Source organism: Mustela lutreola, chromosome 15, assembly GCF_030435805.1.
Source record: "Mustela lutreola isolate mMusLut2 chromosome 15, mMusLut2.pri, whole genome shotgun sequence".
NCBI lineage: Eukaryota > Metazoa > Chordata > Mammalia > Carnivora > Mustelidae > Mustela > Mustela lutreola.
The window spans coordinates 33,092,084-33,119,109 of NC_081304.1; the positions used below are offsets into that span (position 1 = coordinate 33,092,084).

Genomic DNA, 27,026 nt, shown 5'->3' on the forward strand with positions numbered 1-27,026 from the left:
ACACATTCTCTTAAGATTTTGTAAGGTCAGCATTACTCTGATACCAAATCAGATGAAGACCGAAAAACCAAACTACAGACTAATATCCATCATGAGTATAGATGCAGAAATTCTCAGCAAAGGATCAGCAAAACTGGTACCACTTGTTAGAATGGCTACAATAAAAAAATGCTGACAGTAGCAAGTGTTTATAGGATGCAGCTAGTGCTGCTGGTGATGTAAAATAGCACTGCTGCTTCTGGAGAAGTTCAGCAGGTTCTTACAAAGTGAAGCAGTACGTACCACGTAACTCACTGAGATGAGTTCTGAATAAATAACTGGAGTTAGGCCAAATCTCACAGTTTAAAGGCAAAGTTCTCTCACTTCAAACACCAGCTGCCAACTCTGGGGGCCCCAGGCCACCCTCATTTCTCACAAATGACTACAAATTTGGGGGTTCCCACCATCCCCCCCTCAGGTTTGAAAGTTTGCAAGAACAACTCACAGAGCTCAGGGAAATCCTCTACTTACAGTTTTATTATACAAAAGGATATATATATCAAAACCAGGCAAAAGAAAGGACATATAGAGATCTAGACAAGTATACGTGTGAAGGTTCCTTGTGATCAGGCATTTTATCCTCCCAAAACAACGGATGACAGTACAGAATACTGTCTACCATGGAAGCCCATCTGAGTTTCAGTATCCAGAGATTTCACTGGGGTTTCATAAGGTAAGTGTGACTGACTCACTGGCAATGAAGCTGGACTATTCAGGCTGGTACCGAGTGACTATAGCCCCAATCCTCTAATCCCATGATTAGTTCTTCTACTGTTCCAGCCTCCACTCCCTGTCCTGAGTTATCTCATTAGCATAAACATTCAGGACCCACCATAAGTAACAAAAACACTTCTATCATTCTGGAAATTCCAAGGACTATAAGAGGCTATATCCCGGGAGCCAGAGACACAGGGCTGCCAGATTCTTTATTACACACACATCCAGCAATCCCATTCCAAGGTATATATTACTCTAGAGAATGAAAACACCTTCACACAAATGTTTTTAAGATTCATCATCACCCTAAACTGGAAATAATCCAAACATCCTTCCAAGGGTGAATCAACTGTGGTATATCCATACAGGGAAATACTACTCAGTAATAAAGGAATAAAAGTACTGATTCACAGAAGATGAAACTAAACTGCATTTTGTTAAGTCAAAAGCTATCTGCTGATTCTAGTTAAATGACATTCTGGAAAAGGGAAAACTAAAAGATCAAGATTGCCAGCAGTTGGGGGGGGGTACAAGGGAAGATGTGCCTCGTGTGAGGAATTCTGAGGTGGACTGAACTGTCTGATGTAGTATTATGGTGGCAGATACACACGACTCTCTATCTGGCAAAACCCACATACACTGCACTATTATCTCAAAGACTGAATTTTAATGTATGTAAATTTAAAGATCAACCAGGATATGTGGGGAGGACAAAATGCAGACTCTAACAAATGAATCTTACTTTATTACAAATGAATCATATAATCACACTGAAGAGGATGGTGCAGAAAGGAACTAATGTAACTCAATCTTGGGACCTAAATAACTTTAGGAAAGTGTATGACATGATACTGAAGGCTAAAAAAAAAAATACCAAAACTGTACGCCAACACTATACTCAGTTGCTAAATTTGTTCCTCACAAGGGTTATAGGTCAACAGTAGAGAAACTGCTTGGTTTTTATGTTACAGTTGAACAAATACTGTAGCTAATGAGAGCCAAGCTGTTAGAGAAAGATAAATCAAAGGGGAGCACTGTGGAGTTGGGACTGGTATCGTAGGCTCCAATAAAGACTCCTGGTTTGTCTTCATAAAACATATTTACATAAATGTGCAAAGATATATAGAGCTGTGTTTGCATGAGTAAGCATATATGATGGTTTCTATTCTACCCACTGAGAGGACCTAAAAGCAGTGACGTTCTAGTAACAGACACCACACCTAAACATCCAATCTTACTTTTTAAATACCACTGTCCAGGAAAAAGAAAAAAAAAACAATGGGTGAGAGAAAAGGAGAAAAGACCAGGTAAACGTGCAGCACCCAGTGTGGGGGGAGGAGGGAAAGAAGGAGTCGGGGGGAGGGTGGTGAGAGATGGAACACACCAAAAGGAAACAAAAGCTGACTTGAATTTCTGGCAGCCAAAACTGGGACAAACTGAACTGTAAAATGATGATAATATTAGATCATAAAGAATAAAATAAGTATCTATACCAAGATCACACTGACAAATAAGGGGTTGCATAATAAAAAAAAAAAAAAAAAAACCAAAAACTAAATGGGGAAGAAGGGACAACTGTTCAGTACAGAAACCCCATGCATAAGAAATTAGAGAAAGAGAAAGCCATTAGAACACTGCAGTAATAACTGTTGTAGGCAAGACCCACTGGTGGGTATGAAAATTAGTAAGAGAGAAAACAGAATATTTGCATAGTCTCAAAGCATTTGTCCCCAATATTTAGTAATTACAAAGGGAAAAACATAAATAGTGGGGAATCCTGGCAGACATCACCTTGACCAAGTAATCAAGATTGACATCATCAAAAATAAATATCTGCATTATACAGCCCCTGATATAAGGCACCGAGAAGGGCACATCACCTCTGTGGTAGCCTTTCCAATAAATGCTTCACCTCAGTTAAATATAAGAAAACAGCAAACAAACCCATATAGGGTTTTATTTTATTCTTATAAAATAATTGGTGTCTTTAAAAAAATGTCAAGGTCATGAAAGAAATTAAAGACGAGGAACTGTCATAGGAGGACACTAGGGAAACACGACAACTAAATGTACTGTGGGATGCTGGAGTGGATCTTGGAACAGAAAAAAGACATTAATGAAATAACTGGTGAAATCAGAACAAATTCTGCAATTAATAGTACTGTAAACAAGACTAATTTCCTAGTTTTGATTACTGTTCTACAGTTACAGAGGACATTAACAAAAGCAGAAGCTGAGTAAGCTCTGTAACAGGTATATGGGGACTCTCTCAAGATTTCTGTATCTCTTTTGCTAACTCTAAAATTATCTCAAAATAATAAAATTATCTGAAAATAAAAGTTAAAAAATAGGACAGCTTTTAGTTTTTTAATTATTAGGTAAAAAAAAAAAAAATGCTGGGTTTGGTTCAAGTGTGATGAATTGAAAAACGTACGAGGACCAGGGGCGCCTGAGTGGCTCAGTGGGTTGGGCCGCTGCCTTCGGCTCAGGTCATGATCTCAGGGTCCTGGGATCGAGTCCCACATCGGGCTCTCTGCTCAGCAGGGAGCCTCTCCATCTACTTGTAATCTCTATCAAATAAATAAATAAAATCTTTAAAAAAAAAAAAAAAAAAAGTACGAGGACCAGCAATTCATTCCATCCTTGTGAGCGGTGTTGAAGCCTGAAGGAATCACCTTCCCTCCCCGAACTGCATGGTTCTGTCAAAGCGGGTATGACACTCATATCATCTACCTCAAAGGTTACTTAAGGATTCACTGACACAGTTGGTCAAAGTTGTCCAGAAACAGTATGTTTGTGCACAATGCAAGCAGTAACTACTACATCCTTAGGCCTGAGAGAACACATTTATTAAGAAGAAATTTTCCATAGGGCACTTGGGTGGCTCAGTCGGTTAAGCGTCTGCATTCAGCTCATGATCCCGGGGGTCCTGGGATCGAGTCTCGCATCCAGCTCTCTGCTCGGTGGGAAGCCTGATTCTCCCTCTCCCATTCCCCCGTTTATGTTCCTTCTCTCTCTGTGTCTCTGTCAAATAAATAATAAAATCCTTACTGCTTCTCGGCCTTTGGCGAAGATAAAGTATAATTAATAAAATCTTAAAAAAAAAAGTCCAGTAATAAATGTGAGATAAAAGTACTAAATACTGGGGGTACCTGGCTGGCTCAGTCAGCAGGGCATGTGGCTCCTGATCTTGGGGGCAGGAGTTCAAACTCGTGTTGGTGGTAGAATTTACTTAAAAAACAAAACAAAGCTGAATACGGAAACAAGGTAACGGTGGAAGGAGAGACTAAGATCTACTATGCTCTTTGGCTAAAAGGGTAAAAATATAAAGGAAAAAACAAAAAAAAAATTACAAAAGAAAAGACAGGATACACAAAGTTCCAGAATGTAGCAGCAGAGCAGAGGAACTCATGAAGCACAGACTGCAGGCGAGGACAGTTCTAAGGGCGGGAGGGTGGGGGGAGGAGGAATGGGAGGGAGCGCTTTTGAGCCGAACCTCCTGCAGACCGGATCATGAACACCCCAGTGGGGAGAGGGAAAAGGAACTGGTACCTATTCCTAGGACTTCTTCCCTCACTCCCAGCTACCAACAACCTAGCAGAGCCAAAGCAGGCACCCCACACCAAGGAAGAGGGAAAACACAAGGCTTCCTGGCACCACTGAGGAATCTGGTGCAGACTTCACATATAACAAGGCTAGAAACTGGGAAAGGAATTCTGTTTTTCAAAGATCCCACTACTAAAAGCCAAGGGGTTCTTCATCTTTGAAGAAATCTTTTGGTCTTTCAGGTTTATGATTCTGTGATGGGATAGCAGCTGCCCATCACCCCCTACCACAAAACAAAGCACAAAAGAACTAATCAAATGTTTTATCTTTTTGACTTAAAAATCATGCTTTTTAAAAGCCTAAACCACTATACTAAAAACACATGAAGTGGGGCGCCTGGGTGGCTCAGTGGGTTAGGCTGCTGCCTTCGGCTCGGGTCGTGATCTCAGGGTCCTGGGATGGAGCCCCGTGGCGGGCTCTCTGCTCAGCAGGGAGTCTGCTTCCCTTCCTCTCTCTCTGCCTGCCTCTCTGCCTACTTGTGATCTCTGTCTGTTGGATAAATAAATAAAATCTTAAAAAAAAAATAAAAATAAAAACACATGAAGTTCCCATTAATATCAACAGAGCAGAGGCCAGCAAATTTTATCTGTGAAGGGTGTGGGAGTATTTCAGGCTGTGAGGCCAGTAGGTTTCCTTTGCAGCTACTCCACTTGTAGGGCACAAACAGCTACTGATAATCCATAAATGAACGGATGTTAACTGTGTTTCAGTCCCATTGTTTACACAAACACAGAGCAGTAGGGATTTGGCTCAAGGACAGCAGTTTATCTACCTAGAGAGAATGCCAGGCACTTGTTAACTGACTCCCAAAGGTCTTCTTCAATGGACTGTGAGAATTTATATAAACTGCCTATTTTTTTTTAAAGATTTTATTTACTTATTTGACAGAGAGAAAGATCACAAGTAGGCAGAGAGGGAGGCAGAGAGAGAGGGGGAAGTAGGTTCCCCAACAAGCAGAGAGCCCGATGGCGGGGCTCGATCCCACGACCTGAGCCTAAGGCAGAGGCTTAACCCACTGAGCCACCTGGGTGCCCCAAGCTGCATATTTCTTACTATTTTATAATTCTCAAACAACATGACTTGAAGTGAGCTGGAGCCCAACAAAAGAGACATGATTTTCTTTACCACAATAGAACTGCCTCTGAGTACTCATTCTGTCCTTTAGTTACCCTACTAGTTTATTCTTGAAACAGGTTGGTAAAACCTGTTGTCAACTTTAATTATGAAATAGAGGATTTTATACCAGGAGAGCAGGTTCAATATTTCTTTAGAAACTTACACTTCTTGCTTTTCAAGAAATAGATTTTATTCTTAAATATGGAATCAGAATATGGTACAAATAGGTTCCTAAAATACAAGAGAACATGCCAATTAAGCTCAAAATATTTTCCCTCCAAAGTTTTTGTGCAAGTATAAAGAACTAAATACCTTCAAATTTTCCTGCAGCTGTAACAAACAAAAATAGTCTTGCTGATGTAGTGAATTCAAATTCTACCAAATTAAAAGGGTCTCAACTAGCTCTCAATTCATCTAAAATAAGGGTTGTACTCCTGACTGTTTTTATTTTTTTTTTTTATTTTTTTTTTTTAAAGATTTTATTTATTCGACAGAGAGAAATCACAAGTAGGCAGAGAGGCAGGCAGAGAGAGAGAGAGAGGAGGAAGCAGGCTCCCCGCAGAGAGCCCGATGTGGGACTCGATCCCAGGACCCTGAGATCATGACCTGAGCCGAAGGCAGCGGCCTAACCACTGAGCCACCCAGGCGCCCTCCTGACTGTTTTTATACATAACTTGAAAGCGTAAGAAAAGCCAGAAAAATACTCAAGATCCAAATATATCACCGTCCAAATACCACTATCCCATTCTAGGAAATCCAGACTAAAAAACCCTCAAGGTCATGAAAATTAAGGGCAAAGGTTAACAACATTTGGATTTTAAATAGTGTACCTCCTCCCAATAAAGTCAGAGGGATACCTCAAAATGCTACTATATAGATTGACCCAAGAGAAACTCCTGATTAAATCACCCATGCTAAAAGCATTTACAAGTAAATTTCCCAAATGCATAGTCTTTTCTCAGGCTTTTCTTAGTTCTTAACCACATGTAGTTTTCTGTATTTTGAAAACAACAGAATTATAAAGATACATGGGAAAGTACTGAGTTCTATATCAAATACAAGTTTAAAAAAAGAGCTGGCAATAGCGAGAGATTCAAAGTAGTCAATCATATTCGTGTTTGTGGATTCCAACTGATGAGTCTCATTTTAAAAAATCTACTAATCAATTCTTAAAATGGTTTGCCCTCAACAGTAGAGGTGCAAAAATTCTTATAACTTCATCCATTACAATGTAGTACAGGGCTAAGAGAAAGTTGGATTTAAAAAATTATCACAACAGAATGTAATCCATCTAACAGACACAGAAAAGTGTTAAAGAATGTATCAGAAATGCCTTAGACTCTTATTGCATGATAAACTACCTAACAACTACACAGCAGCATGCCAAAACTTAGCAGGTTACCAAGCGAATCCTAAATTTTTATTTCTTATATTATAGTTATATAATATTTACATGTATATGTATGTATATATACATAAATGTATATATATAAAACTTCTTACATTATAGTGCTTAAATATTCCCAACTAACTTCTAAGGAGGAAAATGTACCCATATATATTACCAAGAGTCTAAGTTGGTCTCTTAATTTCCCACGCATTTACTAACATCTACACAGCTTAACAGCCTCTATCATACACAGGCAATGTGAATAGAAAAACAAAAAAACAAACAAACAGAAAAACAAAAACAAAGAAAAACAACCCAGGAGCTTCCTGTCTCACTTTAATAAACTGCAGAGGCATGGTATTTTCTCAAGTTAATTTTATTAACAAAAGTGCGAACTGTTTTGAACAAAAGCAAACCATGAATCACAGCATTTAGCAAGACATTAGACATGGGAAATAAGTAAAATAGAAGTAGATGAGGCGCCTCTCACATGTGTATGAGATTCATGCTTCTTCAACAGTCTTACCAACTCTCAGTGTAACGGTCACGAATAGTACAGCGGCTCAAACACAAATGCAGGAGCCCGGTGGGAAGTCTGGCAATTATTTTGGGCTGATTGAGCATGAAAGTAAACATTATACCACAGTTTCATGTAAACCACTGCGCAGTATGTATGAATCTTTAAATGTACTGACACTGAAACCAATATCCAACTAATGAAAATAAGAGAAAAGAGGGTTTTAAAGCGCTTCTTGCACTACAGTTGTTTAGTAAAAGGTAGGGAAAAAAAGAAGTAATTTTAAATGATCTTTCATGTGTTTGTATGACTGGGAAACAAACAATTCACATGAACTTCGCTCATTTTAAAATTATATTTCCAAAAGTTCTACAACAGAAAGATTACGTGCCAATAATCAGTGTGCCTGCACTTGGACAAACAAGAGCAGTTAAATAAATCAACTTCAGTCAGCTAACACACTCCAAAGAGGAGAGTCAGCCTAGTTTTGTTTTAGATAATCACATAAAGTATCTACAGGGCAAAATCTACACAAAAAATCATTTTTCTGTTTCCTAATTTACAGGCATTAATGAAGCTATAAACTATTATTAAAACCCAAAACATGAAGGTGGTCATTTAAACACAACTGAGCATCCAGCCACGGACAGAAGAGCACCGAGGATTAGCAGGACACGGAGCGCATGCACTGGCTCTTTGCACACTTTGTGGCAGTTAATCATCTTTCTAGGGTAGTAAACAAACTGCCTTTTATGAATATACTAATTTACTGAGTTGATTGAGGACTACACTGCTAATTCATTACATTACACAGAATTCTTTTTCCCACGCTGTTAATTTTTTCCTGCATACTGATGTCACATACTATAAATTACACTACTTTCTAAAGTTTCAGAATTACTATTTCAGGTAGAGATGATGAAAAAAATAAGACCTAATCTGATTATCTCACTGATGACAATTTGAGCACCAACTACAGCAAATCTCAGGGGCAAGGTAGCTTGCAAGTCAGTTCTCTTGATTTGAAAATTACCTTCCGCCGCTTCCGTCAGTATTAAAGCTGAGGTCTTCAGGGCCTATTTGGTCACCATCAGGAAAACTGGAATGCGTATCTAAGATAAAAATTTAAAAGCAGATAACAGTTTTTAAACACCAGTAGTTTCTTTTCCATGTCCTTAAATGATCTTACCAAGCATATTATTTAAGCGGTAAAGATGTACTGGGTAGCAGATAAACCTCTGTCTTCAAAGCACTTGTGATCTGAGGCAGGTATAAGCAAGTACAAAGGGAAAATAAACAAGAAAAAGTAAAACGTGTAATACCCATAATTAGAATAGGAAAGGCACTGCCTAACTTTGTCCTCCTAGGGACACTGTGGGAGCAGCTGAAGAAGGGAAGAGGAAATGAGGAGATGTATATACTCTGAAGACTAATTCTGTAAACATAAAATGTATTTTAAAGCAAATTAAATCGTACATGCAAGTACCACTACAAGCCCATCAGCACTCAAAATACTTGCCCCAAATTTGTCTGCTTCTTTCAGAAACAGAAAATTACTAAAAGCGTAATACTTAAAAATCATCCAATGCTTAGCTCTGTTTTGAAAAACACTAGAATACCAGGGAAATCTGTAAAATTGTAAAGCTGACAACTAGCACGAGCCTGACAATGTTGTCATTCCAGCAAATCTTGCCGAGGAATGCTCAGAGTGATCATGAAGGTCTGGATACAATACTGACGATGGTGACGGATGTCAGCTACACTTACTGTGCCCATCATTTCACACTGTATATGTAATAGCAAATCATTAGATCGTACTCCTAAAACAAAACATAGCAAAAATACTAACAATGACTTTCTCTCAGTAAGTTTTATTCCTAAAACTATTTTGGGAGGAACAGGACATTTAAAAAAAATGATGTTTCCACCAACTAAATGCATTTCTAAGAAATCAGGAGAAATCTTTTGAAAAGTTACCTCATTAGCTAGGCTAATAACACCTAATAACATCTGAACCCTCCCCAGGGGTTGACAAATATTTCTATACCAGGGCATATAGTAAATATTTAGGCAACTGCCTCTGTTGAAAGTCTTCTCAGTTTCGTTTTTGTTTTAAACAACTCTATGCACCCTAAAAGCTACGCTCAGGTCCCAGGCTGTACTAACACAGGCTGCCGAGCCCTGCTCTGCCAAGCAGCAGCCGGCCGGTGTCTGACCAGCCAGAGAGCACCGAGCAAATTGTTCTCAGGGTTCACCATATAGTTTACCCCACAGAATGTTTTCTCACACTTGACAGTAGTTAAAGAAAAAAAAAGCAGCAGAAACAGCAAAGAAGCAGCAGCAGCAGCGACAGCGGCAAAAGAGACCTTTTATTAATCTCTGTAAAAGGAGACCAGGTGCTGCACCTTCATCTGGGGGCTGCGCCATGTAAGAGTCGTCGAACCCTCCCACGCTGGCGTGCTCTTCCTGCTCCTCGTTCTCAGTGTCACATTCAATATCGCTGTCACTACTCATCCCTGGCAGGAAAGAAGGGGAGAACGTGTTTCTGACAAGAAACCACTGTAAATGAAAGGAAAAGGAAGTCTCCTCATCTAACCCGAGATTCCTAGTAATTTTCCACTGGATCCCAAGCCAATGTAAGACCCCAAACAAATAATAAATAAAGAAGTAACCGCGCAGACCTCAGTTCTCTTTAGTTATTTAGAGCAGTGGTTTTATTTCTGTTCTCAAAGATTAAAACTGCCCTTTCTACAGTGTCTGCAAGTAGTAACTGAGACCAGTATTAACTTCATTATACCAAGAATAGTTTTTTTTTTTGCCTTATTTTTTTTAATTAATTTTTTATTTTTTATAAACATATATTTTTATCCCCAGGGGTACAGGTCTGTGAATCACCAGGTTTACACACTTCACAGCACTCACCAAAGCACACACCCTCCGCAATGTCCACAACCCCACCCCCTTCTCCCAAACCCCCTCCCCATAGCAACCCTCAGTTTGTTTTGTGAGATTAAGAGTCACTTATGGTTTGTCTCCCTCCCAATCCCATCTTGTTTCATTGATTCTTCTCCTACCCACTTAAGCCCCCATGTTGCATCACCACTTCCTCATATCAGAGAGATCATATGATAGTTGTCTTTCTCTGCTTGACTTATTTCGCTAAGCATGATACGCTCTAGTTCCATCCATGTTGTCGCAAATGGCAAGATTTCATTTCTTTTGATGGCTGCATAGTATTCCATTGTGTATATATACCACATCTTCGTGATCCATTCCTCTGTTGATGGACATCTAGGTTCTTTCCATAGTTTGGCTATTGTGGACATTGCTGCTATAAACATTCGGGTGCATGTGCCCCTTTGGATCACTACATTTGTATCTTTAGGGTAAATACCCAATAGTGCAATTGCTGGGCCATATACCAAGAATAGTTTTTTATAGAGACTCTGAATCCTGATTCAATATAAATGTTGTTGTTTCTAGCCTAAAACATATAGTCACATTTATATTTACGTGTATATGTGTGTATAAAAAATACCAGTAATTCAAGCAATAAATGAGGTATTATCCCATTTGGGCCTCTAACTTTTTTCTTATGTATATCACTTGATTTTTAAAAGAAAAAAAATCTATAGAAAGTACTTCTGTTTCAACAAGACAGTGATCAAGAAAATCTGAAAATCTGAGGAGGAGTCAAGATGGCGGAGAAGTAGCAAGCTGAGACTGCTTCAGCTAGCCGGAGATCAGCTAGATAGCTTATCTAAAGATTGCAAACACCTGAAAATCCATCGGCAGATCGAAGAGAAGAAGAACAGCAATTCTGGAAACAGAAAAACAACCACTTTCTGAAAGGTAGGACCGGCGGAGAAGTGAATCCAAAGCGACGGGAAGATAGACCCCGGGGGGAGGGGCCGGCTCCCGGCAAGCGGCGGAGCAACCGCGCACAAAATCAGGACTTTTAAAAGTCTGTTCCGCGGAGGGACATCGCTCCAGAGGCTAAACCGGGGCGAAGCCCACGCGGGGTCAGCGTGGCCTCAGGTCCCGCAGGGTCACAGAAGGATCGGGGGTGTCTGAGTGTCGCAGAGCTTGCGGGTATTGGAACGGGAAAGCCGGCTACAGAGACAGAGCCGACAGTAAGCTCGCAGCTCCGTGTTACCTTGAACCGGTCGCAGGCTCGGTGAGCTCGGAGCGCGGCCGGAGGTCAGGCAGACGGGAGTAACTGGGCGCTGTTCTCTGAGGGCGCACTGAGGAGTGGGGCCCTGGGCTCTCGGCTCCTCCGGGCCGGAGACCAGGAGGCCGCCATTTGTATTCCCGTCCTCTGGAACTCTACGGAAAGCGCTCAGGGAACAAAAGCTCCTGAAAGCAAACCCGAGCGGATTACTCACCCCGGCCCCGGGTAAGGGCGGTGTAATTCCGCCTGGGGCAAAGACACTTGAAAATCACTACAACAGGCCCCTCCCCCAGAAGATCAACAAGAAATCCAGCCGAGACCAAGCTCACCTACCAAGGAGTGCGGTTTCAATACCAAGGAGAGCAGCAGAATTCCAGAGGAGGAGAAAGCCAAGCACGGAACTCATGGCTTTTTTCCTGTGATTTTTTTTAGTCTTGCAGTTAATTTAATTTTTTCTTTTTCATTTTTTTTTTTTTTCTCGCCTTCGGGTAAAATTTTTTTTTTTTTTTTAACTGTTACCTTTTTCTTTTTTAACGATTTTTTACTAGTTTATCTAATATATATATATATTTTTTTACATTTTTCTTAGGTGTTTTCTTTTTTTAAAAAAAAATTCTTTTCTTTTTTTTTTTTTTTTTTTTTTTCTTTTTTCTTTCTTCCTTTTTGAACCTCTTTTTATCCCCTTTCTCCCCACTCACGATCTTGGATCTCTTCTAATTTGGCTAAAGCATATTTTCCTGGGGTTGTTGCCACCCTTTTAGTATTTTACTTGCCCCTTCATTTACTCTTATCTGGACAAAATGACAAGACGTAAAAATTCACCACAAAAAAAAGAACAAGAGGCAGTACCGAAGGCTAGGGACCTAATCAATACAGACATCGGTAATATGTCAGATCTAGAGTTCAGAATGACAATTCTCAAGGTTCTAGCCGGGCTCGAAAAAGGCATGGAAGATATTAGAGAAACCCTCTCGAGAGATATAAAAGCCCTTTCTGGAGAAATAAAAGAACTAAAATCTAACCAAGTTGAAATCAAAAAAGCTATTAATGAGGTGCAATCAAAAATGGAGGCTCTCACTGCTAGGATAAATGAGGCAGAAGAAAGAATTAGTGATATAGAAGACCAAATGACAGAGAATAAAGAAGCTGATCAAAAGAGGGACAAACAGCTACTGGACCACGAGGGGAGAATTCGAGAAATAAGTGACACCATAAGACGAAACAACATTAGAATAATTGGGATTCCAGAAGAAGAAGAAAGTGAGAGGGGAGCAGAAGGTATACTGGAGAGAATTATTGGGGAGAATTTCCCCAATATGGCAAAGGGAACAAGCATCAAAATTCAGGAGGTTCAGAGAATGCCCCTCAAAATAAATAAGAATAGGCCCACACCCCGTCACATAATAGTAAAATTTACAAGTCTCAATGACAAAGAGAAAATCCTGAAAGCAGCCCGGGAAAAGAAGTCTGTAACATACAATGGTAAAAATATTAGATTGGCAGCTGACTTATCCACAGAGACCTGGCAGGCCAGAAAGAGCTGGCATGATATTTTCAGAGCACTAAACGAGAAAAACATGCAGCCAAGAATACTATATCCAGCTAGGCTATCATTGAAAATAGAAGGAGAGATTAAAAGCTTCCAGGACAAACAACAACTGAAAGAATTTGCAAATACCAAACCAGCTCTACAGGAAATATTGAAAGGGGTCCTCTAAGCAAAGAGAGAGCCTACAAGTGGTAGATCAGAAAGGAACAGAGACCATATACAGTAACAGTCACCTTACAGGCAATACAATGGCACTAAATTCATATCTCTCAATAGTTACCCTGAATGTGAATGGGCTAAATGCCCCTGTCAAAAGACACAGGGTATCAGAATGGATAAAAAAACAAAACCCATCTATATGTTGCCTCCAAGAAACACATTTTAAGCCCGAAGACACCTCCAGATTTAAAGTGAGGGGGTGGAAAAGAATTTACCATGCTAATGGACATCAGAAGAAAGCAGGAGTGGCAATCCTTATATCAGATCAATTAGATTTTAAGCCAAAGACTGTAATAAGAGATGAGGAAGGACACTATATCATACTCAAAGGGTCTGTCCAACAAGAAGATTTAACAATTTTAAATATCTATGCCCCCAACGTGGGAGCAGCCAACTATATAAACCAATTAATAACAAAATCAAAGAAACACATAAACAACAATACAATAATAGTAGGGGACTTTAATATTCCCCTCACTGAAATGGACAGGTCATCCAAGCAAAAGATCAGCAAGGAAATAAAGGCCTTAAATGACACACTGGACCAGATGGACATCACAGATATATTCAGAATATTTCATCCCAAAGCAACAGAATACACATTCTTCTCTAGTGCACATGGTACATTCTCCAGAATAGATCACATCCTCGGTCCTAAATCAGGACTCAACCGGTATCAAAAGATTGGGATCATTCCCTGCATATTTTCAGACCACAATGCTCTAAAGCTAGAACTCAACCACAAAAGGAAGTTTGGAAAGAACCCAAATACATGGAGACTAAAGAGTATCCTTCTAAAGAATGAATGGGTCAACCGGGAAATTAAAGAAGAATTGAAAAAAATCATGGAAACAAATGATAATGAAAATACAACGGTTCAAAATCTGTGGGACACAACAAAGGCAGTCCTGAGAGGAAAATATATAGCGGTACAAGCCTTTCTCAAGAAACAAGAAAGGTCTCAGGTACACAACCTAACCCTACACCTAAAGGAGCTGGAGAAGGAACAAGAAAGAAACCCTAAGCCCAGCAGGAGAAGAGAAATCATAAAGATCAGAGCAGAAATCAATGAAATAGAAACCAAAAAAACAATAGAACAAATCAACGAAACTGGGAGCTGGTTCTTTGAAAGAATTAATAAAATTGATAAACCCCTGGCCCGACTTATCAAAAAGAAAAGAGAAAGGACCCAAATAAATAAAATCATGAATGAAAGAGGAGAGATCACAACTAACACCAAGGAAATACAAACTATTATAAGAACATACTATGAGCAACTCTACGGCAATAAATTTGACAATCTGGAAGAAATGGATGCATTCCTAGAAACATATAAACTACCACAACTGAACCATGAAGAAATAGAAAGCCTGAACAGACCCATAACCAGTAAGGAGATTGAAACAGTCATTAAAAATCTCCAAACAAACAAAAGCCCAGGGCCAGACGGCTTCCCGGGGGAATTCTACCAAACATTTAAAGAAGAACTAATTCCTATTCTCCTGAAACTGTTCCAAAAAATAGAAATGGAAGGAAAACTTCCAAACTCATTTTATGAGGCCAGCATCACCTTGATCCCAAAACCAGACAAGGATCCCACCAAAAAAGAGAGCTATAGACCGATATCCTTGATGAACACAGATGCGAAAATACTCAACAAAATACTAGCCAATCGGATTCAACAGTACATTAAAAAGATTATTCACCACGACCAAGTGGGATTTATTCCAGGGCTGCAAGGTTGGTTCAACATCCGCAAATCAGTCAATGTGATACAACACATCAATAAAAGTAAGAACAAGAACCATATGATACTCTCAATAGATGCTGAAAAAGCATTTGACAAAGTACAACATCCCTTCCTGATCAAAACTCTTCAAAGTGTAGGGATAGAGGGCACATACCTCAATATCATCAAAGCCATCTATGAAAAACCCACCGCAAATATCATTCTCAATGGAGAAAAACTGAAAGCTTTTCCGCTAAGGTCAGGAACACGGCAGGGATGTCCATTATCACCACTGCTATTCAACATCGTACTAGAGGTCCTAGCCTCAGCAATCAGACAACAAAAGGAAATTAAAGGCATCCAAATCGGCAAAGAAGAAGTCAAATTATCACTCTTCGCAGATGATATGATACTATATGTGGAAAACCCAAAAGACTCCACTCCAAAACTGCTAGAACTTATACAGGAATTCAGTAAAGTGTCAGGATATAAAATCAATGCACAGAAATCAGTTGCATTTCTCTACACCAACAGCAAGACAGAAGAAAGAGATATTAAGGAGTCAATCCCATTTACAATTGCATCCAAAACCATAAGATACCTAGGAATAAACCTAACCAAAGAGACACAGAATCTATACTCAGAAAACTATAAAGTACTCATGAAAGAAATTGAGGAAGACACAAAGAAATGGAAAAATGTTCCATGCTCCTGGATTGGAAGAATAAATATTGTGAAAATGTCTATGCTACCTAAAGCAATCTACACATTTAATGCAATTCCTATCAAAGTACCATCCATCTTTTTCAAAGAAATGGAACAAATAATTCTAAAATTTATATGGAACCAGAAAAGACCTCGAATAGCCAAAGGGATATTGAAAAAGAAAGCCAACGTTGGTGGCATCACAATTCCGGACTTCAAGCTCTATTACAAAGCTGTCATCATCAAGACAGCATGGTACTGGCACAAAAACAGACACATAGATCAATGGAACAGAATAGAGAGCCCAGAAATAGACCCTCAACTCTATGGTCAACTAATCTTCGACAAAGCAGGAAAGAATGTCCAATGGAAAAAAGACAGCCTTTTCAATAAATGGTGCTGGGAAAATTGGACAGCCACATGCAGAAAAATGAAATTGGACCATTTCCTTACACCACACACAAAAATAGACTCAAAATGGATGAAGGACCTCAATGTACGAAAGGAATCCATCAAAATCCTTGAGGAGAACACGGGCAGCAACCTCTTCGACCTCTGCCGCAGCAACATCTTCCTAGGAACAACGCAAAAGGCAAGGGAAGCAAGGGAAAAAATGAACTACTGGGATTTCATCAAGATCAAAAGCTTTTGCACAGCAAAGGAAACAGTTAACAAAATCAAAAGACAACTGACAGAATGGGAGAAGATATTTGCAAACGACATATCAGATAAAGGACTAGTGTCCAGAATCTATAAAGAACTTAGCAAACTCAACACCCAAAGAACAAATAATCCAATCAAGAAATGGGCAGAAGACATGAACAGACATTTCTGCAAAGAAGACATCCAGATGGCCAACAGACACATGAAAAAGTGCTCCATATCACTTGGCATCAGGGAAATACAAATCAAAACCACAATGAGATATCACCTCACACCAGTCAGAATGGCTAAAATCAACAAGTCAGGAAATGACAGATGCTGGCGAGGATGCGGAGAAAGGGGAACCCTCCTACACTGTTGGTGGGAATGCAAGCTGGTGCAGCCACTCTGGAAAACAGCATGGAGGTTCCTCAAAATGTTGAAAATAGAACTGCCCTATGACCCAGCAATTGCACTATTGGGTATTTACCCTAAAGATACAAATGTAGTGATCCAAAGGGACACATGCACCCGAATGTTTATAGCAGCAATGTCCACAATAGCCAAACTATGGAAAGAACCTAGATGTCCATCAACAGATGAATGGATCAAGAAGATGTGGTATATATACACAATGGAATACTATGCAGCCATCAAAAGAAATGAAATCTTGCCATTTGCAACAACATGGATGGAACTAGAGCGTATCATGCTTAGCGAAATAAGTCAAGCAGAGAAAGACAACTATCATATGATCTCCCTGATATGAGGAAGTGGTGATGCAACATGGAGGCTTAAGTGGGTAGAAGAATAAATGAAACAAGATGGGATTGGGAGGGAGACAAACCATAAGTGACTCTTAATCTCACAAAACAAACTGAGGGTTGCCGGGGGGAGGGGGTTGGGGAGAAGGGGGTGGGATTATGGACATTGGGGAGGGTATGTGATTTGGTGAGTGCTGTGAAGTGTGTAAACCTGGTGATTCACAGACCTGGGGATAAAAATATATGTATATAAAAAATATATGTTTATAAAAAATAAAAAAAAAAAAAAAAAAAAAAAAAAAAAGAAAGAAGCCAGACACAAAGATCAAATATTATAGGATTCGGTTTATATGGAATTTCTAGAATGTATAAAGCCATAAAAATGAAATCAAATGGATATTAATGGTTGCCAGAGGCTGGGGAGAGAATAAAGAGAAACTGCTTACTGAGTAAAAAAAAAAAAAAAAAAAAAAGAAAATCTGAAAATCTTTCTGCTATAAACCCTTGTAAATGATAGAGAAAATATGAACCTAAAAAAGTAACTTAATGAACAGCCACATCTAAAGGAAAGAAGGTAAATACACAGGTGCCAAAACAAATAAAGATAAGGAAAACTAATGGGTCAGATGCTACCACAGCCCCGAAGAATATGTGACCATCTTTAACATTCCCTTGGACTCACCAGAGAAAGGGAGTTGAATGACTGAAACTTCACTACCTGCATAAAGCTGACATTTTTGGTGAAAACAAACAAACAAACAAACAAACAATAGAAAAAGTGCCTTCTGAATAAATACAGTCTCTTGTCTGTTTCTGGTGGACTCAGCTCATCTCAGAATTCAAACTAAGGCCTGTGTGATTAATTTAGGTTTGGGATTTAAAGATTCAAGTCTCAGGAAATGAACAGAACAACTGGTCAGGAGCTACTGTTATTTAAATAAAGCAAATGTAAAATCTCTAGAGGGAAGGTTCTAGGTAAGATTTAATAAACACATTCCTTCCCATCTTTCCCATGGAACAAAGCTATAAAACCTGTATAGAAAGCATGAAATAGCTATTTTTTTAAACATCTTTTTAAAAGATTTATTTGTTTGAGAGAGAGAGAGAGAGAGAGAGCATGTGCATGCACAGCCAAATTAGGTGGAGGAGGAAGATGGGCAGAGGGAGAAGACCCTCAAGCAGGCTCCCTGCCCAGTGCAGAGCCCCACACGGGCTTGACTGATCTCATGACCTAGAGATCATGACCTGAGAAGAAACGAAGAGTCGAACGCTCAAACAACTGAGCCACCCAGGAGTCCCATAAAGCAGTTATTTAAGGATTCTGAAAGGTAAATAGGCAGAGGCATATTGATGTACACTAGAACTTGAAGTGCTACCAAACTGAGAGATTTAACCCAGAATCTCATAATATCATATTAAAAATACTCAGGATACTATCCCAAATTACTTCACCACATGAAGACCCAGGCAAAGACAATCAGCAAACATCAGTGAACACTCTTGAAGCACTAAAAAACAAACAAGCAAACAAGCAAACAAAAAACACCACCTCTGGAGGGAAGCTTCGCAATCCTTATTTATTTATTTTTTTTAAAAGATTTTATTTATTTATTTATTTGACAGATAGAGAAATCACAACCAGGCAGAGAGGCAGGCAGAGAGAGGAGGAAGCAGGCTCACTGCCGAGCAGAGAGCCCGACGCGGGGCTCGATCCCAGGACGCCGGGATCATGACCCGAGCCGAAGGCAGAGGCTTTAACCCACTGAGCCACCCAGGCGCCCCCACAATCCTTACTAATAATTATCACAGCTGGGGAGGAAAAACGATTTTTTTTTAGGGGTGTGGTAGGTGGGACAGAAAAAGAATCTCTGTTCCAATCAAAATTTACAAAACAAACACCAGAAATAAGGGTCAAGCAGATATACAAATAGAAGGATATTCATAAATTGAAATAATGACCTGTTAAATGTAGAAAAGGGAAGGATGCATTTTTAAAAAATTACTACACACACACACAAAAAATAAAAATTACTACCCATACTTTCTAAAAATGAAAGATAAAGTCATTGCAGTTTAACTATTAATAGATGGATTTAAATAAGATCAAAAAAGAGGTCAGCAAATTTAAAGAGAGAACTGAGGAAATTAAACAGAATGTTTAAAAAACAGGAGATGAAAATCATAAAAAAGTGGTAAAAATTTAAGGGACTAAATGGTAATAGTTCCAATTGTGTCAAATAGACTGCCACAGAGACAGGAAAAATAACAAAGGAGAGACAATACATTAAGAGAAAATGGCTGAGAATTTTCCAGAATTAATGAAACACATTCTGAAATGAATGAAAATAAAAATACAACATATCAAAATTTGGAGGATATGGCTATAGCAGTGCTTAAAAGGGAATTTATTAAATACTTACATCAGAAAAGCAAAAGCTCTCACTGATCAAAGCATCTACATTAAGAAACTAGAAAAAAGAGCAAATAAAGTCAAAGCAAATAAAAGGAAATAAATAAAGTTAACAGGAAAACAACATAAAAAGAAATCAATGACACAAGGTAGTTCTTTAAAAAGATCAACAAACTTGAAAAGTTTCTAGGCAGGTTAAGGAAAAAGGGAAAAAAACTACTAATATCAGGAATGAAAGAGGTGACATCACAACAGATTCTACAGACATAAAAATAATAAGGAAACTATAAATAACTTAATGCTCATGAAATCAAGAATATAGATGAGATGAACAAGTTCTTTGAGGGATACAACTACCAAAGGTCACTCAGGTTAAAAAAAAAAAAAAGACAATGTGAATAGGTATTTTTAACTATTAAAGAAATAGAGCTTATAGTTAAAAGAATTTGTAACAAAGAGAACAGTGGCCCCAGAGGGCTTTATGGGTAAATTCTTCCTCTTCTGTTTTCAAGAGGAGTTTGTGTAGTACTACTTTTCCCTTACATATTTAGAAGACATAGGATGGATATAGATATTTCTGAAATCTCCTTGTTCGACAAAGAAAATAAAACAAAAAACAAACAAAAAACCCACCACTTTCTTGCTGTAAAAAGCCAAGTGTGATACTTAGAGACAAAACCAGCTACTTCCACGAAGCACCACCTCCACCTTGTGGCCGTTCATGAAACTGTTACTGAAAATCCTAAAAGCCACTTGAAAATGGACATTTCTAGGCACAGGCACCAGTGTTTCTGAATTTCAGAAAGATTCACAAAGAAATGGAATTCCCTGGATTCTCAGAAATTCCTCAAATCTTAAGTTATTCTTTAAATTCATTTTCAAACTCTTTACTCATTACAGATCTTTAAAAAATTTATAGTACTTAAAAGAACTGTAGCCTACATTGAATATTCAAACACTAGAAAATTCTGTGAACAATTCACAGAATTACAGAATAATGTAACAGAATAATGTACATTACAGAATAATGTAACATTTAGAACTCTTAATAAGGTTTATAGCACTACATACAATTACATGTTGAAATGCCAATTTAGGAATTATTTTGCTTCCCAAACTTCCTATTTCTTGGAATGTCACTCATGGGATTCCTATGAAGTAAGCATAAATTTATTTATACAGTAGCAGACAGGCCCACGAACACATATTAGGGAGGTTCCCTAACTTTGTGAATGTAATGACAAAGAAAACTTGGTCTCCTCACATCTAGCTTAGTAGCTGGCCTACTGAGTCAACGGGTCCTGCACAGCCCCTTGCCTTCAGTAAGTGGGAGGAAGTAAATACATATAAAGTCAAACACCTGAAATCAAACAAGCTGATGTGACAAGCTATTTGCTGTGCCTTGCCCCGTATATTGCAATGTCTCCCCACTAGTACCTAAAGCAAACTAGTTATTTTACCAACTCTAAGGAGTCTAAATATTGCACTTTTCTTAACCTCACCAGAATTTGTCAGTAGGTTTTCACACAACTGGCTGTCACTGATAGTAATCACAAGATATCATTAAATGTAAGATGCCACAGAGATGTTAATGTGGAAAACAAAATCTGCAACTTACAGTAAAAGCTAAAGTAGAGTATTTCTGTATCAGTCATCTACCACATTTTTTGAGCATCCCCTATAAGCTGGACTGTTAGTACAGCACTATTCTAACTCCCTTATTCGCAGGTGCTCACATTTCAGACGCTGGGGAAACACCAACCACCCGATGCAGCAGACGCTACTACTCACCCGCCTTGCTCCTTTTCAGTATGGAACTTCACTACCGTCCAACTATCTCCCCTCTTCCATGCGGCCATTTGGAATGGGTCAAGGAGGGAAACCAAATGTTGAGACTTTGCCATGTTTCCCCTTTTTTGCCGGTGACTGAGCTATAAGAGGATGTTAGGAAGTTAAGGTGCTCTGACAAGGATTTTCCTTGTTGATAGAGATATATGGAATGAACTAATCCTCCGGTATTCCCAGAATTTTACTGGCTCTATATGAAGTTTGAAATGGCAGCAACCATCTTGTCATCCTGAGGGAGGCTAAGCCAATTCATTGAGAACGGCAGTGTGAAAGATGGGGGGGGGGGGGGGGAGGGAGAATGAGTTCTTGAGGAAATTAAACGGTTTTCCAACCCTGAAACTGCCCTACCAGTTAGGTGAGACTTCATCTTAATACAAGAGAGTATATACCTTTTATTTAAGCCGGCTGACTTGAGTTTTTGTAACTTACATTAAAATTTCTCTCCTTTTGGGGGTAGGGGGTAGAGGGAAAGAGAATCTTAAGAGGCTCCACACCCAGCATAGAGGCTGATGCAGGGCTCCATCTCATGCCCTGAGATCATGACCTGAGCCAAAACCAAGAGTTAGATGCATAACTGACTGCACCACCCAGGTGCCCCAGGCGCCCCCTCTATTAAAATCTCTTAACCAGTATTCCAAAAGGGATCAGTTTGGGGGTAGCATCAGACTTTGTATTCCTCTTTTAGATAGGGTGCCATTAAAATTTTAACAGGCATACCATGGCTTTTCCCTGGGATGTGTGTACTGACATTCTTGACTTAATCAAAAGGAGATCTGTGCTACTTAAATAGGAACTCAATCAGAGCACACTCTCCAGTCTTAGACTGAACAGGAAGACACTTTAGGGGTTCTGCAGGGAGGGTATCAACTGGCAGCAGCAGCAGGGATGGGGGTGGTGTCAAGCTTTTCAGTATCAAGCCATTAAACACAAGATTAACCCAGGTTGTCCCAGATGGTCCCACTTAGGAAAAACCCTGCTGATGCCTGACATGTCTAAGAAGTCGTATTTCATCGACGTGCACAAACATTTAAGAGAACCACCTTAGTAGTCCCAAATTCCCTGTAACCAACACAACAAAGAAACTTTAAAGTTTCTTCAGACAGATGTGACAGAGACACCACAGACAGACTTACCTATAGGCATCTGACACAGAAAATTTTCTCTTAGGAATTCTGCTCAAATAGAGTCTTGTGTTTCCCAACCATGGATACAAGACAAACCCACTCACCTTTCTACCAAGGCTTACTGGTGTGAAAAATAAAGGTTTCTTGAGAATTGTTTCCCGTTGATAGAATACTACTACTACATCTGTGAGTAAGGCCCCATTCTCCTTCACAAAGTAGATTCTAAAAGGCTCAGAGCTCCTACTGTCATCCACTATATTCCCTTCTTCCAGCCCTCTCAGTAACTTCTCAGTTAGGCTTCTCAGTGCCTACCCTGGGACTCTAATGGTAAACAAGCTGTTTAGACACCAGTGAACCACAGAAACGTTGTACTTCCATGGCACTCGATCTGCGTGTTTAGAGCAAGTTTTCTCACTCAGCTCTAGCTTCTTTATATCATACTGCTCCTTATATAAAAGAAAATTTCTTACTGGGTCACACGAACCACTTAACTAAATCTCAGCATTTCAAGTACATGGTAGATCCCAAATGTTGCCAAGCAAATGGCTTTCTCTAGTTTATGATAAGCTGTCAAAGATTAGCTCTAAGTAAGAAATGAAACTGATAGCAGAAACTTTCAGGGTGGGGCGTCTGGGTGGCTCAGTGGGTTAAAGCCTCTGCCTTTGGCTCAGGCCATGATCCCAGGGTCCTGGGATCGAGCCACGCATTGGGCTCTCTGCTCAGCGGGGAGCCTGCTTCCCCCTCACTTGCCTCTCTGTGTACTTGTGATTTGTCAAATAAATAAAATCTTTAAAAAGAAAAAAAAACTTTCAGCATTCTGGGTGCTGCGATATTGTGCATTTATGAGTTGAAGGCTGAAATTAAGTCCAACAGTGATTTAACATGCTTCTTGCCAGTTTCCCTGTCCCTAGAGTTCCACATCCCCTCTCCACACTCCAAATCCATTCCCTACAACACAGCTAAAATAGGAATTTAAAAACACAATTTTATTATCTCACTTTTTTGCTTAGATCCTAAAGGACAAAGTCCAAATTTTAGCTGGATACCCAACGTAACTCTTCATGATCCATCCTCTTGTTTCCACTCCGGCCTCAACTTTCACTAATTTTCACCTGGCTAATTTGGACTCATCCCTTAGGATGATCTTTCATTCTTTTTTTTTTTTTTTTTTTTAAAGATTTTATTTATTTATTTGACAGAGAGAGACAGTGAGATAGGGAACACAAACAGGGGAATGGGAGAGGGAGAAGCAGGCTTCTGGCTAAGCAGGGTTCCTGACACAGCGATTGATCAAGTCTTGAGGACCAAGACTTGAGCCAAAGGTAGATGCTTAATGACTGAACCACCCAGGTGGCCCTTAAAATATCTTTCTAAGGGTGAACCAGGTTAGCAAAGATGATGTTAAGAGTACTGGCTCTGTGCTCAAATTCCAGCTTTTCCATCTACTAACTCTGTGGTTTTGGGTAAGGTTAAGTTACAACTCTAGGCTTCAGCCTATTCATATTATAGGTGAGATAATCAGGATAATGAAGTAACTACCATGTAGAGCTATGTTGAGAAAACAAGATAAATCTGGGAAAGTCTTCAGCAGTCTCTATAACGAGGATTTAGTAAATATTACCTATTAGTTTTATTATTCCATACCTGTTCTTTGAGTACCTATACACTCTATCATAGCACCCATCATTTTCTGTTGGCTATTAAACAGTCTAACAACCTGACTGATGGTTTTCAATTGTTCTCCCTACACGCCTCCCACCACCCCAACACATATACCCACCGACATATCTGAGAACTACACTTTGAAACTGTGATCTACTGACACCTGATTCTTAAGAGAGTGGCCATCCCTGGTTGAGTCATTCAATTCATCTAGTGGTTCTCAACTGCTTGAGATGGCGATGATTTTGCTTCCTAGGTAACATTTTTGATTACTGTGATTCAGAGGAGGTACTGTTAGCACCTACTAGTTAAAAGCCAAGGATGCTGCTAAATATCCTATAATGCACAGGGCAGCGCTCTAGAACAAAGAATCACCTGGCCCCAAATGTCAATGGTGTCAAGTTAAAGAAATACTGAACTAAACAGCAAGTTTAGGAATTACTTTTTCACCAGCGTCAAATGCAATGAACAAATCAGAAGCAAATTAGAACAAATTAGAGGCAAATTAGAAGCATTTCGTATATGCTGCATGAATAAAAGGGGGCTGTAATTCCAGCATATGCTACAAAAATTTAAGCCACTACAATTTGTAATCAATATATATAAATATATTGAAACTAGTTAATCCCCACAGGTCCTTTCTTGAAGACTTTATTTATTTTTTTTTCAAGATCTCATTTATTTATTTGACAGACAGAGATCACAAGTAGGCAGAGAGGCAGGTAGAGAGAGAGAGAGAGGAGGAAGCAGGCTCCTGCTGAGCAGAGAGCCTGATGTGGGGCTCAATCCCAGGACCCTGAGATCATGACCTGAGCTGAAGGCAGAGGCTTTACTCCACTGAGCCACCCAGGCGCCCTTTCTTAAAGACTTTAAATCAAAATATTTGTATCTTAATGTTTTAACAATCATCACTTCACTTTAAAAATCCTTTTAATTTAATCTCTTCTACTGAAGTAATGCTGGCTGCCACAGGAGCATCAACCTAGAGGAGAGTTTTTAGTATTCTTTAACTGAAAACCCTAAAAATGCCACCACCCACACACCCTCTCACAGGGCAACCAGAGGTAAATGGTGGCACCTGAATATTTGCTTTGAGCTACAGTTAAGCAATCATTAAAATTCAAATGAGTACAGAAGTGAAAGGTGGCAGTGTTTCAGAGAAATGGGAAAAAAAATTTCAATGCCAAATATTATTAATAAAGTTGACATCCTTTTCAGCTAACATATAAAGGACCCCAAAATGGCAAAACACAGTCTTTTTTTTTTTTTTTTTTTAAACACATAGTTTTATTTCAAAATACGTTCTGGGGCACCTGAGTGGCTCAGTCAGTTAAGCATCTGACTCTTGATTTCAGCTCATACCACCACCTCAGGGTCCTGCTATCAAGCCCTGTGTCAGGCTCTGCACTCAGTGCAGAGTCAGCTTGTCTTTCTCCCTCTGCTCTTCTCCCCTTCCCAACTCACCCATGCTCTCTCTCAAGTAAATAACAAAATCTTAAAAAACAAAAACAAAAAAAACCCCAAACACCTCTGCTACTCAATATTACAAAATGTCTCCTATGCTTTTAGATAAAGAATGATAAACCTGCAAGAACACACAGAATACTGAAAATGTAACTGAGAATGAAGGGCCAGAGTTGAAGTCTGTTACCATAAAGGATTTTTTTTAAATGGTTAGAGTTTGGAAGAGTTCTATATCTTACACACTTTTTAAAAAAAGGTTTTATTTATTTATTTGACAGAAATCACAAGTAGGCAGAGAGGCAGGCAGAGAGAGAGAGAGAGGAGGAAGCAGGCTCCCTGCTGAGCAGAGAGCCGGATGCAGGACTCGATCCCAGGACTCTGAGATCATTACCTCAGTCGAAGGCAGAGGCTTAACCCACTGAGCCACCCAGGCACCCCAAATTTTACAAATATTAATCAAGACTGCCTTTAGGGAGCCTGCATGGCTCAATCATTTAAGTGTCTAACTTCAGCTCAGGTCATGATCTCAGGCTCCTGGCTCAGGAGTCCGCTTGCCCTCTCCCTCTGCCTGTCCCCATCCCACCCCCGCTCCCCACCGATCTCTCCTGCTCATGCTCTGTCAAATAAATAAATAAAATCTTTAAAAAAAAAAAAAAAAGACTGACTTAAAAAGACAAAGTACTTAACACTTAATATTATATTAGTTGCTTTATGCATTTTCCCTAAGCCCATGAACATATCTAATCTCATCTTTGCATATCTAACTGAATGCCTGTCACGTAGGTGGCTTAACACATTTACTGAATGAGCAGATGAACTATCTGCAGATTCCTCCCACCAACTTGTAAACCTCCCTTCTAAGTAAGACATGTCCTTTTATGTAGTCAGTCACCCACTTTGCCTTCCTCTGTGCTCAATGTCCTAGTAAATCAAATTCAGTGGTACAATAAATGCTGTATTCAGATCAAGCATGTTGGATGGTAAGCATGTTGGATGTTTCAATAACTTTTTTAACTACTCCCCAACACCAACACACACAAAAAAATCATTATTCCCACCTCCCACCAATTTTAACATTCCATACCTTCCTCAGGCGCAGCTGAAGCTCCTTCAGGTAGTACAGGTTGTAATTCCCCAGTTTCAGAATTATTTTCCAAATCAGTCATTTGCATTCCTTCCAGACGACCTCCTTTAGCATTAGCCCTCAAGGGAGAAAACAACCTGATATTTTTTTATAACTAGTCAGTGATACAATATATATTTTCTTTTTGTCCTGAAACTGAGCATGAAACTAAGTATGGTATATGGCACTGGTGTTTAATACTGATTTCCAAGTATTTTTTTTTTAAATTCA

General features: G+C 39.3%; 1 protein-coding gene across 8 annotated transcripts in view; it reads right to left on the reverse strand.

Moving 5' to 3' along the window:
* Positions 1 to 27,026, reverse strand: part of TRIM37 (tripartite motif containing 37) — a 150,942-nt gene that overhangs the window by 4,057 nt on the left and 119,859 nt on the right. For 3 of the 8 annotated variants that reach the window (XM_059149318.1, XM_059149323.1, XM_059149326.1), the window contains 3 exons: positions 26,757 to 26,893; positions 9,752 to 9,901; positions 8,419 to 8,497 (listed from right to left, as the gene is read on the reverse strand). In XM_059149318.1, the coding sequence (XP_059005301.1) occupies positions 8,419 to 8,497; positions 9,752 to 9,901; positions 26,757 to 26,893 (366 nt within the window). Of the gene's footprint in view, positions 1 to 8,414; positions 8,498 to 9,751; positions 9,902 to 26,756; positions 26,894 to 27,026 lie in introns of those variants that run through there. The other 5 variants (XM_059149320.1, XM_059149324.1, XM_059149321.1 and 2 more) reach the window with 5 other exon arrangements.